Here is a 14,936-nt window from a genome sequence, read left to right on the forward strand (position 1 = left end):
TAATGGGTAGTATCCATCAGGACAATTGGACCGCCTTTGTCGGCTGGTCTGATAACTATTGATTCATCCTGCCTTAGGTCAATTAGTGCTTTCCTTTGAAAATGGTTTAAATTCTGCCCATGTCTTATAACCCTTTTGTCTTGAAAGTACCTATATATGTCATTCTCTAGGACTTTTCCAAATACTTCAATAGTGGGATGCAATTGTGGAATAAATGTACTATTTGCTCGAAACTTAGTAGGCCCTGTATTATCATTTTCCTGTCCATAGTCCAATTTTAATTGTACATTTCTAATAAATAGTTTAGTGTCAATTACAGTGTCAACCAAGTCACTTTTCTTAGTGGGAATAAAACTAAGGCCTTTATTTAAGACCTGTTCCTCATATCTATTCAACACTCTGTTAGACAGGTTAATGACTAATGAGCTGATCTCTCCCACATCTTTTTCAAAGTGGGACCTTGTTGCTCTTCTATGGGGCCCTTCCTCTTCTGCCTGCCCCTGCTGGCTGACCGTCTCCTCTCCAAAAAATGATCTTGTGCTATTGGAAATGGAGTAGGAACCTTGTTCGTTGAAAAAAACGTACTACTAGCTTTAGGTCTAACAACTGTATCACTTTGGGGTGACTTACTATTGTTAACTAAATCAGTACATCCCACCTTCTCACCCATCATATCAGGGGCTCCTAACTCACTGCTATCATCGCCTGGTGTGCTGACTATTCCTTCCCCTACCCTAGTGTTATTAACCTGGTCCTTAGTCTGCTGGGCAATTCACTCAATGGTTTGAACGAACCGCAAAGTTATGCGAATGCAACTGTTAGTAACCATGCATATAAGCCACCTCATAGTGGTTTGTCTAATGTTAATACCATTATGAATGGTACTAGTAATGAGTTAAGAGTGAATAATGAAATACCGACCAATAACCTACATGATGGTAGCATGCAAGATGGTAGACAAGTAATGAATGTAGGAATTGCCCCAGCAGGGGCAGGCAGAAGATTTTATGTTTGCACTTACCACCAGTTTTCACAATATGCACATCATGTGCATATGATTTTCATGTATATGATTTTAACAACATGCAAGAATGTGTATGATTTTTATGATATGCACAGCATGGGCATGTGGCCTAACAGTATTCAAATGTTAGTTTGAAGAGTAAGGTGACATGTTGTTTAAAATGTGTTATTACCTGAGGAAACAAGCTGCAAAAATGATTTAGTTTGTTTGTTTGGTTGTGTCTTTCGGCTTTTCCCAGTTAGGGGTCGCCACAGCGGATGGAGAATAAAAATACTAGCAGGACATTTGCATATTCTGTTTAAAAAAACAGAATGAAAAAGACAATTTTTAATACATAGGAGGACAAAGAGAGGGAAATGTACACTGCAGGTTGGATTGTGGATGCAAACAAATGTGGGATGGATGCAAAATTGCTGTTATGTGGAGGTCAACTACTGATCTTTGTGACTTGAAGTCAAATGGACAGGTACTCCTGGAGTTAACACAGGTAAAATAAAATGCATTATTTCTCAGAGAGAAAGGGAAGAATGTGTGAGAAAATACTGCACAATTATTTCAGGTAGTAAAGTGAGATTTAAATATCATTTGGGTATACCTTAAAAGTTGTAAATATTCTATATGCCAAAGGAGTTGATGGCTTACCATGGCTTAGATAAAATCTGTTTCCAGGTTGAGGAATAATATCTTTAAAAGACTGTTAGTTGTAGCATTTGTAATTCTAACTTTGTTAAGCTTTATGTGTAGGATATTAATAAAATAGTACAATGTATTCACCAAAAAACTGATACAAATGCATGGTGTAAGTACTACTTTTCAAGCACTACAGCAAGAAGGTGCATTTCTAACCTAGTGTTCATTTTTCCTACACCTAATGTCTATCCTACTAAGTTATTTTGCAGTGTAAATCTGAAACTAAAATCATCAGAAGGTTATCTCAAGTAGCTTAGACTCAAATCTCTTATACCCAGTTTAAGTAAATAAAATTTTGATTTATTGATAAAGGATCAGTAGTGAGAACTGTTACATCTACATTGAAATATCAGTAAAATATATACTGCCAGAATGGATTTTCCCTAATAGAATTATTTTAGACATGTCAATTGACAAAACTGATTTCTGGGCTTCAGACCATAAATGTGTGCAGCAAACTGAGCAATGTTACAAGCTAAATAAGTCTCACAGTGGGGTTTTGTTCTGAAACAAAGGAAGTGACCTGGTCTGTTAGCTGTTCCATGACAATAACAGTTTGTTTGTGTAGCCATGTCAATGAAGTTATGAGAAAGTGCGGAGTATGTGGGAAATGTACTGACTGACAGTCTCTGAATAATAGTTGCATATTTTAACTGTCATTCTGAAATGTGAACTGTGATAATAGAAATGAATATACCAGAGCCTGACTGTTCTTTGTTTCATGTCAATAAAAGTCTGCAGCAGTCTGGCATGTTATTGGTGCTCATCTCATCTTGTCACTGGACTACTTTAAATGTGCTGCCAATCTGTTTGGACAAGAAATATGTTTTTACCTAAAGTGCTTTCAATGTCTTAGTGATTTACTAATGACAGTGATAAGAGGAACAAACTTCTTAGCTGAGTCTACTGTGAAGAGCAGGGTGAAATCATCTGCAGATTTTTTCAGGCAGGACTGGGATAAGTACCTGTCCCATTTCCTCTCTGCATTCAGAGATGTGTCTCAGGACTCTGCAGGTTTTTCACTTTCTGGGTTGCTGTATGATAACTGAATGAGGCAGCCTCTGTATTTAATTAATGATGATTGTGATCGTGAGTGAGATAGCTACAAGACAGGAGGCAGAACAAAAATTCTACAATTTTAACATTATGAAGCCATGCAATGATAGGGAGACATGATACCTAGCATCTGTAGTAGGCTAAAGGAGAAATCAAATAGGGGATCTTGTGGCAAACCTCACTGAGGTTCAGTAAAAATTTTCTGAGAATAGGGAATTATCTCCTACTCAGGATCAGGAAACCCTACAGTACTACAAAAGTCTGGGATTATGCTTTCAGATAAGTCAGGCACAATGTGGACAACAGCCCTCCCACACATGTTCTTTATGCAGTGTGTGACTGAGTCAAAGAAACCATGTGAGAAGAACTGTAGGAGATGTTGGATCTGAGGGTAATCTAAGAATCAAGTAGTCCCTTGGTGTTAAGTCAAAGAATGCCACAAAATCAAAAAAAGGCAAGATACCCCCTGTCCCTCCAAACCTGAACTGTTCCATACCTTTCAGAAGTAAATTCACTGTGTCATTCTGCATAAGCTCCATTATAGCTCTGTTCACGATTTTACATGGAATGATAATCAAATCAATGGGTTTAAAACTGCTTTGGTCGGATGCAAGTCCACCCACCCATTATATGAACTAGTACCACCATAGCGTGTCACTATAGGTAAGGGGCATGTTCACACGTTGACATTTTATTTAATATTATTAATAGAGTTGTAGTCAGATTTCCACCCTGTTTGTGTAGGAAAAAGCCAGCTATATGGTCTGTCTGCTATCATAATACTTGAGCCCTTAACTTTACTTGTGGCAGTAGTTATCATGTCTGTAGTTATATAATGGATATCTCCTCTTGTCTCTATAGCACCATCATACATACACACACACACACACACATATATATATATATATATATATACATATTTATATGTACTTAGAAAATCTACCTAGTTATATATTTTTTGCTTTGCAACCTTGAAAGACATTTCTTTTTCTTTTCTTTCTTTTTTTTTGTTGCCCAACTTTGAATTGGGGGTGCTGGATATACGTAAGAACCAGAGGTAGTTTACCTATATATATATATATATATATATATATATATATATATATATATATATATTATATATACATATTTATATGTACTTAGAAAATCTACCTAGTTATATATTTTTTGCTTTGCAACCTTGAAAGACATTTCTTTTTCTTTTCTTTCTTTTTTTTTTGTTGCCCAACTTTGAATTGGGGGTGCTGGATATACGTCAGAACCAGAGGTAGTTTACCTATATATATATATATATATATATATATATATATCGCTACATATGATAGACTGATACAGCAACACTGTTATTTCCATCTCTCCTCTGAAACCAATAGGCTTCATCAGACAATTGCATTTCCCTTACCAGTTAAATGCACTCATGAAATTAGTTGAAACCATTATATTGACAAGAACAAAACATTATTTAAGGTGTACCTTAGTTTCCAATAGTTTAAATCCAGTTTTAATGAAATCGTAATTTAAACCAGGCTGAGTATTAGCTGAAAGCTTCATTTACGAAAAGTTTTCTTTCAGATCGTACAGCAGTTCAATATTCCCACCAGTAATATCCTCATATATTTTGTACATGTGAACTTGTAGGGGCCACTTAATCCCGCTGTTCCCTACAAGCTGCTCAGGTACACAAGTTGGTAGTAGAAACTAGGCTATTTGGATACCAGTCATAGCTTCAACCTTCTGCACCCTAGGGCTGCCTTCTTATTAAGAATAATCCAACTGTATATTTCCCGCACTCTTACCGCTGAGTATCTGTTAACCACACTCTTATTTAACTAGGGCTGTATACCTTAGCACAGTTGGGGTCTACTTACAATTCCTGTCACAGGACAGTGCAGACTGCAACTGACACATTCAGTATCTACCTTAGGTCAAAAACTACTTGTATTTTCTTTTATTTATCTATTAATTGAGTAAGCCTACAAAGAGCTGAGAGTACCATGTGATTAAATTACTCAATTTCCTCACAGCCACAAGGTATGTGAAAGCAGACTGAGACAAGTAAACCCAAGAATGCAGCATAAATGCACAGGTGTAAATTTGTGATTACCTATTCAGATATCAAACCTTGTTGCAGTCTTTGTTATGGAAGGCCTCTGCTTGAGATGTAAGTACAGCCTATTCCAGAAATGCAGGTTACACTGGGTTGGGTACTTGTCACACTATCTGTCATTGTTGATGTGCAGTATAGGTTAAAGTAAATAGACCAGGTGAGTGCTTTACTCGTGTTTTCTTTTTTTTTTTTTCAGGTGAAGGACTTCATACCATCTGTGGTGATCATAGCATGGAAAACTAAGCACATATCACAACGTAGGAGACTGTATAACACTGAGTAGGAAGACAGGGCTTCTAGTTTATCAAAATAGGTAAAAGTACTGAGACCTGAATTCAGTTTGGTGAGGAAACACCGAGGTCTCTCAAGTGGTATAGCTACTTAGTTAGGTAAATGCTACTAGAAAAAGCAGTATATTTAATGTTGGGCTTAAGAACAGATGAATAAAGTTGGACTATAACTTCTCTAGACCTTGAGGAGTTACCACAAATTATATATGGTGTAAGGCAGAAGGATTTTTCTGACCACCACAGAGGTGTGGTGATCAAGGTTTGTGATAGCCATGTCAAATACAAGTGTAATGCTAAGCAATAAGGTAAGTAATATTGATAAATGATTTATCAAAGCAAACAATGTTGTATTTCTTGGCAATGAGGGTAAGCCCAAGCATTTGTTTGGTGAATCCCTTGCTACAGAATTCGAGGAACAGACTATAATATAATAACCATCCTCTGTTTGCAATCATCATCATTGTCCCTTGATATCAGCACAAATACCATAGAAGTATATAACAAAAAGGAAGAGGCATAAGACAGAGCCCTGTGGGGTACTGCTGGTAATGTTTTTCTGTCTACAGCTAATATGCCTAACATTAATGGGGGCACTATGACATTCTGTCTGCTATCTGTTTGTAGCGAAGCTGACTTGGCGATGCAGGGCATGGTGGGAGGCTTCTACAAAGGTGACTGACAAGTGGTGAAGCTGATCGGTGACTGACTGAGTATCTAAACATGGCAGTTTCTTCATTTAGAACCTCCATAGTAACAAGGTATTCTTTAAACAGGCCATATATTAGCTAGAGTTCTTCTCAATAGTTGAACTGGTGCTCATGATGCAGCCAGACCAGCCGTGATGTCTGTTAATCAGCAATCTCACACTAGGGATGAAGTGTACACTGACACAGTAGTTTCTCATACTAGAAGGTACTGATCAAGACTTGACAACACCAGTTACTCACACAAGTAGTTAGGAGTCGTTTACCCAAAGCAAAGCATATTATATGTGATGTACATCTTTGATGTATATAGATTTAGTATGTATGCCCATCAAATTACTGTAAAAAAGTGATGTGCACCAGAAACCTCTGAATATATACCCTGAAATTCTTCTATATTCAATAATTTATAAAGATGGCTATCTAACACAGCTCTATATCTTACATGAGGCCTTTCTATTGTCATAAAACAATAGTTATAATTTCTATTGCAGTAGTAGGGGGCACTAAAATGAGCAAAGCAGTCCACACAGATTAACGCAAGCACTGATGCCAACAAACCCAACTGCATTGTAGCTGTTTTTGTATTGATAATAACACTAATAATATACCAGGTTTGGTGTAATTTTAGTAGAATAATAAACATTGCTTCAGCCTCTCAAAAATAACTAAACACAATGCATCCTCTACAACCAGTGACACATTGCAATATTTAATATATCCACTGGCATGTTAAGTGTAATTTAATATAGTCCTTGGTGCTGTAAAACATTATAACTGGCACATATGAATACTGCTATAAAGCTAACATAAAACTCTGATTACACACATCGTAGCTATGCCTTGTGCAGTGCTGTATCTCAGTAATCTATGGTCAAATGTCATCATTTGTAAAATAAAAAGAAAGTCAGGCCTAGTACAGTGATGTAGATGGATGAATGAGCACAGCACAAGTGATCTGTGCTTGATTAGATACATGGGGAGTGGGGCTCTAATGGACCAGGTGGGAAAGGAAACATCATCTTGCTCATCCTGTGGGGACAGAGGCTGCTAGGCTTGTGACACTGTTGACACCTACCACTGACCAGGTGTAACACCCACCTGCAGGAGTCATTTGTCTCATGCTGCATAGGGCAGGACCTTACTGCTGAGCTTGGGATACAGGAGATGTGTGAGGAAGCATCCAGTCCTGGTCTCTCCAACCAAACAGCCATAGCAGGTTTTTGAGCAGACTATGGGAGGGAAAGGTGACCTGATCTATAGGATATAGAGCTGGCCTTCTCCCTACAGCCAAGCTCTCATCATGACCTAAATGGAATGGCTAATAGGGATTCATGGGGGAGGAAGAGATGCTCCACGGGGCTGTTGCCTAGCCTGGGGGTGCCTAGCTCCCATTCTTGCAAAATGAATTGGCTTACTGGGTTCAGGTAATTTTGTTACTGGAATGGGTCCTCCAGAAGAGGCAAGATGACAGATAACTTATTCAATGGAATTGGTGACAAAAAGACTTATTTTTATTCAAGATTAGTACACAAAACTGCTACATGTGGTAAAATGATGGCTATAGCAACTTCCAGAGAAATGGGTGTTCAGGTTAAGTTAGATACTGATGAATCTAATGAGGGTAAGGATATAGGAAAATGCAGTAAATAAGAGCTGTATGTGACATATGCTATACAGACAAAATTCACCCCCACCTACTGTAGTAAGGGGAGAAGATGACAAAAAGATGGAAAATGAATCAGTATTTTTTCCCCTGCATGACAGCAAAACATGCAGCAGTTCAACATAACCAAATGAACTCATGCTGTGGATGGACCACATACCAGCATGATAAAACATAATGGAATAGTGCATGTGCTGGATGGTGCCTAGCCAGTCAGTGTGGGTTGTTCGACGAGACACAGAGCTGTCATGGGCAGCCAAACAAAGATGAAAGCAACACTTACATGTGCTCTGCGTGAAGCTGCAACAAATGACAATCATCATGAGTTTAGATATTTTGATGAAAAAAAGATTAGAACCAATAACTCAGCAGGTTTTTAATCTCTTCTAATGCCATCAATTTAAAATGGCTGTGGACCCTACCCTAAAACCAGGCACTTGAATTCATAGCCAACAGTGACTACAAAGTACAGGATGAGGAGGGATTGATGCACTCCTGAGATGCATTCATTCAGATGATAATTTAAAATGAAGTACCACTGCAAGATGGTAGCAATTTATGTATATTTTTTAGACCGCAGCAAACGTGTTCAGAAGTTCAGTATCCAGATTGTGGTCTAAAAGCCTTCTAGAAGTCCAGTATCTGTTTTCATGTTCAGATTTACATGTAGTCATATATTCATCAAGGTACCCTTTAAAAGGACAAAGAGGATGGCATTGTTTTAAGAGCAGGAGAACTTTTTTGTTTTTAAAAAGAGATGGAGAAGTGTGTTCTAAAGGAGAGGTATCTATTAAGTAACAAATCAGACATTTGCTCCTACTTTTAACAGATATTTTGAGGTTTATTGTCTTTGTATGTATACTGTTCTCACAATGGTACTCTCCAGAGAATCTGAAAGACTGAAGGGACTTTCAGTGGCAGGAAAGCTAGATATAGATCTGTCCTAGGAGTAGTTATTATGGAAGAGAGACTTTGAGATCTGACTAACCTGAGTTACCAACATACCTCTCAACTGTCCAGATCTTCACAGAATGGTCAGATATTTGTATCATATTTTCGGTTTCTTTCTCAAAAAAAAAAAAAAATGTTTTCTGACAAATCGCTGGCAATTAATTGAGGACTGAAGTCAGTAAGTAATGGCAGATGTTTGAGTTTCAGACTTCACAGCCATAAAAAAAATCATACTAATGCAAAGTCTGTTATTCTATCAACTTTCTCATTTTATAAGAGTGATATTTAAAATGTGTCCCTATTTTTCAGCATTTCTCTCCCTGCCCCATTATATGTGGCTTTGCCCAGATTTCTTGCTCAAAAAGGTTGAGAAGTATGGTTGTCAAGCATGTTTATCCTCATAGTAAGGAACCTTTAAACTGTCTCCAGTAGAGTACAATTTGGAAAACGTGTGGTCTTGGCACCTACTAAACTGTGGGAAAACCATTTTAAGAGAGGTTTTGATATTAAAGACCTACATGCACTCATAAATGAGGATCTCACCTTTGGCTAATAGGGTACAACTGTGATAAGAAAGAGATTCAGTATAATCCTTTTCATATTCATGGGTATTTCTACCACTCGAGTGGTTATCAGTCAGAAACAGACCTCCTCTGCTGATATTATAGCATAATGTCACAACTCCTAATTCTGAAGGTCAGGTAAGAAAGTTTCTCTGTAGGGCTTGTCCTAACTTACTTTATTATTATAAATTCTAAATTTAAGTCAGTCCAGGAAAAAAGTAATGATTCATAGAAGGACTGAAATGGCTAACAAAGTTAAACATATACACTGAGTTTTCCTTTTTCATACTGAAAAGATGAATGTCATGCATGCTGAACTGACAACACAAGGGACCAAAAAAATGCAGTGGGACAAGGGCCATAAATCAAGGGTACTTCTTAAATGTTGACACTATTCAGTTAAAAAACAGGATTTGTATTAACACACATTTTCCTAAGAATATCCATTCCTTGACTATAATGCCTGACACTACTTGCCATCAGTATTCTGTCACAAAATCAGATATATTAAGAAAAACTGAGCAAATGTTTGAGCCAGAAGCAGGGGTTCTCTGCAAATCTGGAATAGCTGAGAGCTAGGAGGCTTTTTGCAGGTCATGTGACAGTGTTATAGTATAAGCAGAAGTGACATTCAAAACACACATAGTAAATGTACATACTGCAATTTGAACTGTGGACTGCACCACAGGTGTTATCTTCATGTTTCTGCTAGACTTGCAGTAACACAAAATAACATGCTTGTGAGACATAAAGGAAGCTGAACAAGGAGTTGTAATGATATAGTATGGCCAATCAGTGTGTGCAAACTAGAAATAGGAAATAGTTTCTTCTTACAAATACTTGTAGTTTGTAGGGCACCTTTTCACTAGATGCAGCATATCTCATGCACTTCTGAGATGACATAAACTCAACAAATACTGATACGACAGAATGCCAACAGTAATGTTAAAAACACAAAAGGAAGTAGTAAAGAGAAGGTAAACTAACAAGTACCAGTGATGAAAACCATGACAGCCTTACTTTTAAGGAATGACGGGAAAAACAAGTCAGGAAAATAATGACTAGTATTAGGAGTGGGTATAATATTATAGCAATAACCCACGCCTGGGTGTGGGTAATGCTGGATTTACCCACGGTTGGCGTGTTTTGGTCGTGAGGGCGAAGCCCGAGGGACCAAACAAAGACAACCGTGGGTAAATCCAGCATTACCCACACCCAGAAGTGGGTTATTGTTATTAATGACATTATTTAAGAAAAGAAATAATTACTTTTCTTAAATAATGGCATTGTATAATGCCTCTTTGCTGCCCTTCCGCAGCTGTCTGGTGTTCAGCAGTTCTGATGTACTGCGCATGCCTACGCAGTACATCAGAGCTGTGGGCAAAAGCAAAGGAGAACGCAAGATCTCCATTGCTTTTTACTGTCTCGCTATGTTAAATGGGTTTAACATAGCGAGACAGCTTTAAAATAAGCAACGGAGATCTCCGTTGCTTATTTTAAAGCTGTCTCGCTATGTTAAACTCATTTAACATAGCGAGACAGGTTTAAAAAAAAGCAACGGAGATCGCAAGATCTCCGTTGCTTTTTACACACTGTGTCGCTATGTTAAAGGAGTTTAACATAGCGAGACAGCTTTAAAAAAGCAACGGAGATCTCCGTTGCTTTTTTTAAATCTGTGTCGCTATGTTAAACTCTTTTAACATAGCGAGACAGTGTTTTATACTAACAGAAAAAGTCCGGGCGACCGGACCTTTTTCCGTTAGTATATTGAGGGATTTACAACGGGCACGCTGGTTGGGCTGGCCAATCAGCGTGCACGTTTTAGAGTAGGCATTGTATAATACCTGATTATCACCTTGTGAGTTGCTTCTCAGCAGAATATATATTAATAACCAGGAGAAATTCCACTATCCTCGCACTTGAGCAGACTATAAGGTATAGCTTCAATTAAAGATAGTACAAATGACTATGTATAGAAGTTTATTTACTACAAATTAGGGTCACTAATGACAGCATGCAAAGGTCTTGGTATTTTTGTGGGTGAAACATTATTGTTCTTCTGTAATGTGGAATGAGTCTGCTGTACTGAAAGCAAAATAAAGTGTACCCCTACATTAGCACCCTCAAGAAACACGCACATGTATTCTACAGCCTTTATATAGTGTGTGGATTGGGCCACACACAAGTATGTAGTTAGACGGTAGTCGATATACAAATATAAGTATATCATCAGCCTGAAAAGAAAGCAAAAGAGAGACAAAGCACTCCACAGCATGAAACTTATATTCATGAAAAACGATTAAGATGCTTCGGTCTTTACACATCAAAGTACTCTGGAAAAATACTAGCAAACTGTACTTTTGTTCAACTGTAACAACAGATGCCACATAGTTATTCAAAAATATGGTCAAATATTTTTACATTTTTAGAGTAAAGGCAAGTTATTTTAGCATGAGCCACTGTACAAAGGTAAATGTTATAACTTACCTATGGACTTTTGCCTTCTAACTGTACCTCGAGGCAAACCTAGGTAAGGTGGTTTAGGGCTTCCTGGAACTGTAGGAGGCATTACAGGAATTCCTTGGCGATCAAATGTTGACTGAAAAAAAAACACAGATAACATGTAAATTATTATTAAAGAAAGCATAAAACAAATGGCCTCCATGGTAAAGCATTTACTTTGTTCTGCACATTTGCTAAAATAACATCACACACAATGAATTGTTTATATTTGATGATAAGGGAACTTTGGTCTGGTTCAGTATCTTAGTCAAAAGCTAATTCAGGAGAAGGCTGTAGTAATAAAATTATGATCCTAGAATGCAATGAATTCAGAATGTTAACACAGTAAGCTTCACAGACAAATGGATTAATGTTATTATATGTTCATACAAGCAAACAGAGCAAAATGGGGTTGGGGAAGTGTACACCCAGGTCATTACAAACAGTAACAGTTTTTATTAGTCCAGGTAAATGATAGTGAACCAATATACATTCATATCAGGTTAGCAGATATAGGTATTCATCATGTGCTATGATTAATAAAATATTTTAGTTTAGGAATTGTAGTTAGGATTCAGAAAATATCTAGAAGGAAGTAATACATGCTGTGTCAAAAGATCCCTTTACCGTGATTGTGAGAAAACAGTTCAGAGACACATTATCCACAATAAGGAAAGACCTCAATATTAGCTAATTGCATGCCTCTGAATCCCTTCATGATTACTGCATGAGCTTCAAAGCACTTTCCTGTGGTAGTTATTGCTGAAAGCCCATGCACTGCATTGGAGCATGCACCCTCCCCCTCATTCACCACCCATATATATGTACAAATTCATACACACACACACACACACACACACACACACACACACACACACACACACACACAAGGACACATCCACATAGCCTCAACTGACTCTCGTCACAGAACATCCATGCCTTTGTCTCATAAATGTGACTAGTGCTTCCACATGGACCATTACGCTCGGTCAGTAATGACAGAAGTTAGTGTTTCATACTACTACTACTACTTGTTCAGGATATGTTTCCTGCCAAAAAATGTAGTTCTAGTCCCTTGTAAGGTGGCTTACATTAACATACAACAGTCCCTCGTGTCTAGTGTTTCCCTACAGTATGACACTCTCTGCTCATTAGTCTAGGAGATTTTACAGAAATGGCACCCCCTTCAAGCATCTCACACACACATGCAATAGTGCGGTCCCCTCCACCTCCCCCAACTGCTCTCATGGACAAACTCACCTGTCCACACATACATACAAACACACACCTACCCAACATACCTATGCCTTAACTAATCCTCCCTACTGTGACCACCATGGCAGACAAACTCTTGCCCACACACACACACACACACACACACACACACACACACACACACACACACACACACACACACTCGCACCTGATACCACTCATACTTCCGCATACAGTCATGCATCCTGCTACACACAAAAACACATGTGTAAAACCCACACCACTAACTCTTCACTAAACTCCATGACACTTGCCTCTCATGCAGTATCTCCTATTGAAACTAATGGGTGAATGTGGACTTTTGGCTGTGATAATTATTGCAGCTGGCAGGACTGAGTGACAATCTAAGTGGTTCTATGAATTGCTTAGGTTGGTAAAGCACTTACCGCAGGCATTTCCCTGGAAGAGTGCATGACTCATTATCATAGGTCGCACCTGTTGAGTGTCTCATTAATGTTAGTGGTAAGCTGGAAGGACAGCCCATCATGGTGATTTTATGGGTAGCACAAATTCACTGTGGTAGGGCTATCACTGAACTGGACAGGGTACCACTTTAGCAGTCCTATGACTGGACTGGACAACAGAAGGTAAAAGCACTCAGTCATGTGTCTGCATTCCCAGTAGTAATATCTTCAAAAAATGAACACCTAAAGGGTACAAAGGAAAATTAAATAGTGTATACCAGGTGAGAAAAAGCTACCCCAGAGTGAGGAATTCTATATTATATGGATACATTATTTAGCAAACATGCTGATACAGGTTGTAGGCAAGAATTCAAGGCTGTAATACATGCTGGCGCTTTAAAGTGGCAAAGAGGTGTGTTCAAATGAGCTAACTACACTACGGTTAAAGAAAAAATTGTAAGGAATACGCTACTCGCACAAACTATAAACGGGAGCAGCAGCTGCATTTACAGGTTACAATACAAGCTGAGATGGAGTAATACAGAGTCTTGTGGTCAAAACAGGTAATTAAATTATTTCTGAAGGGATAAAATTAACTAGGGGATGGGCTACTTGATGCACCTGAAGATACAAGCTGCATGCTAGCTGAAGTACGAGCTAGCCATTTCACAATACACCTAAAGGTTAATGTGCAATTTCCTGGCACCAGCAAAGTAAAAAGAAAAAAAAAAATCAGTTATACAGATTGTAAAGAGCATGGGAAACTATGAAGAACTTTAAACTATTAGTATCCATAGAATTATAATTTCATATAAGGACTCCAAATAATGTGTGAAAATATGGCTGACAAAACACTGCTTGAACTATTGAATTAGGACTATAGAACATCTAAAGACAAAATGCAACTCAGCTTTTTCTTTCTTCAGCAAGGATCTTTGCTTTCTTAACTGACAAACTCGGCACACATCTTTCTGGTTTATTGCTATAGATACAAAATGATCACATTTTAGACAAAACCTTGAAAGTTATGAACATTTTCCTTTAAACTCTAGACAAAATCAGTTATAGTGTGTGAAATTATGTGTGACTTTTTAGCTGAAATGCACAGATTAGCAGAGCACTATGATTTCATGGCGAAGGCAGTCAGAGTTGGATGTGTGTTGATTTAAGAAGAAAGCATACATAAAGTGTTATTGTTGAGGTCAAATTTAACACTGGAAATGAAACATTTGTGGAGTTCATGGAGGCATCTTCAACAAATGCTGATGACTTGCATTAGGATGTGGCTGGGAGCAAACACACACACACACACTAACAGAAACAAGAGCGGATTTCCTGTGGACAGACATACAACAATTCTGATTTGTTGTAAAAAGGAGACAAATGTGCACACTGTCCATAATTCCTGAATATCTTTACATTTATTTGGTTTGCAGGTTACAGTACAAGTCGGGGCTGGAGTATTACAGAGTGTTGTGGTCAAAACACCTAATATATTGTAGGGTGGACCTTTGCAGCTTCCAAAAGAGTTTCTTAACTAAAGAGTGTGCTTAATCTTGCAACCTGATGGAAAAATATACAGCAGCATATATTGTACAACTGTTAGCTTGTATTTTAATCAGAGTCATCAGTCATGATGAACTCTGAGGAATATTCCATGGTGTCAATGAAACAACTGATTAGCATGTGAAATTGAAAGGACTG

General features: G+C 37.9%; 1 protein-coding gene across 1 annotated transcript in view; it reads right to left on the reverse strand.

Moving 5' to 3' along the window:
- The window catches only part of SHANK2 (SH3 and multiple ankyrin repeat domains 2), a gene marked incomplete at its 5' end in the record, with an annotated part of 750,291 nt that overhangs the window by 386,529 nt on the left and 348,826 nt on the right, over positions 1–14,936 (reverse strand). The window contains one exon of the mRNA XM_044082082.1: positions 11,539–11,650. Within this exon, the coding sequence (XP_043938017.1) occupies positions 11,539–11,650 (112 nt within the window). The remainder of the gene's footprint in view (positions 1–11,538; positions 11,651–14,936) is intronic.

Source organism: Protopterus annectens, chromosome 9.part0 (assembly GCF_019279795.1).
Source record: "Protopterus annectens isolate FY-2018-M chromosome 9.part0, PAN1.0, whole genome shotgun sequence".
Classification (NCBI taxonomy): Eukaryota; Metazoa; Chordata; order Ceratodontiformes; family Protopteridae; genus Protopterus; species Protopterus annectens.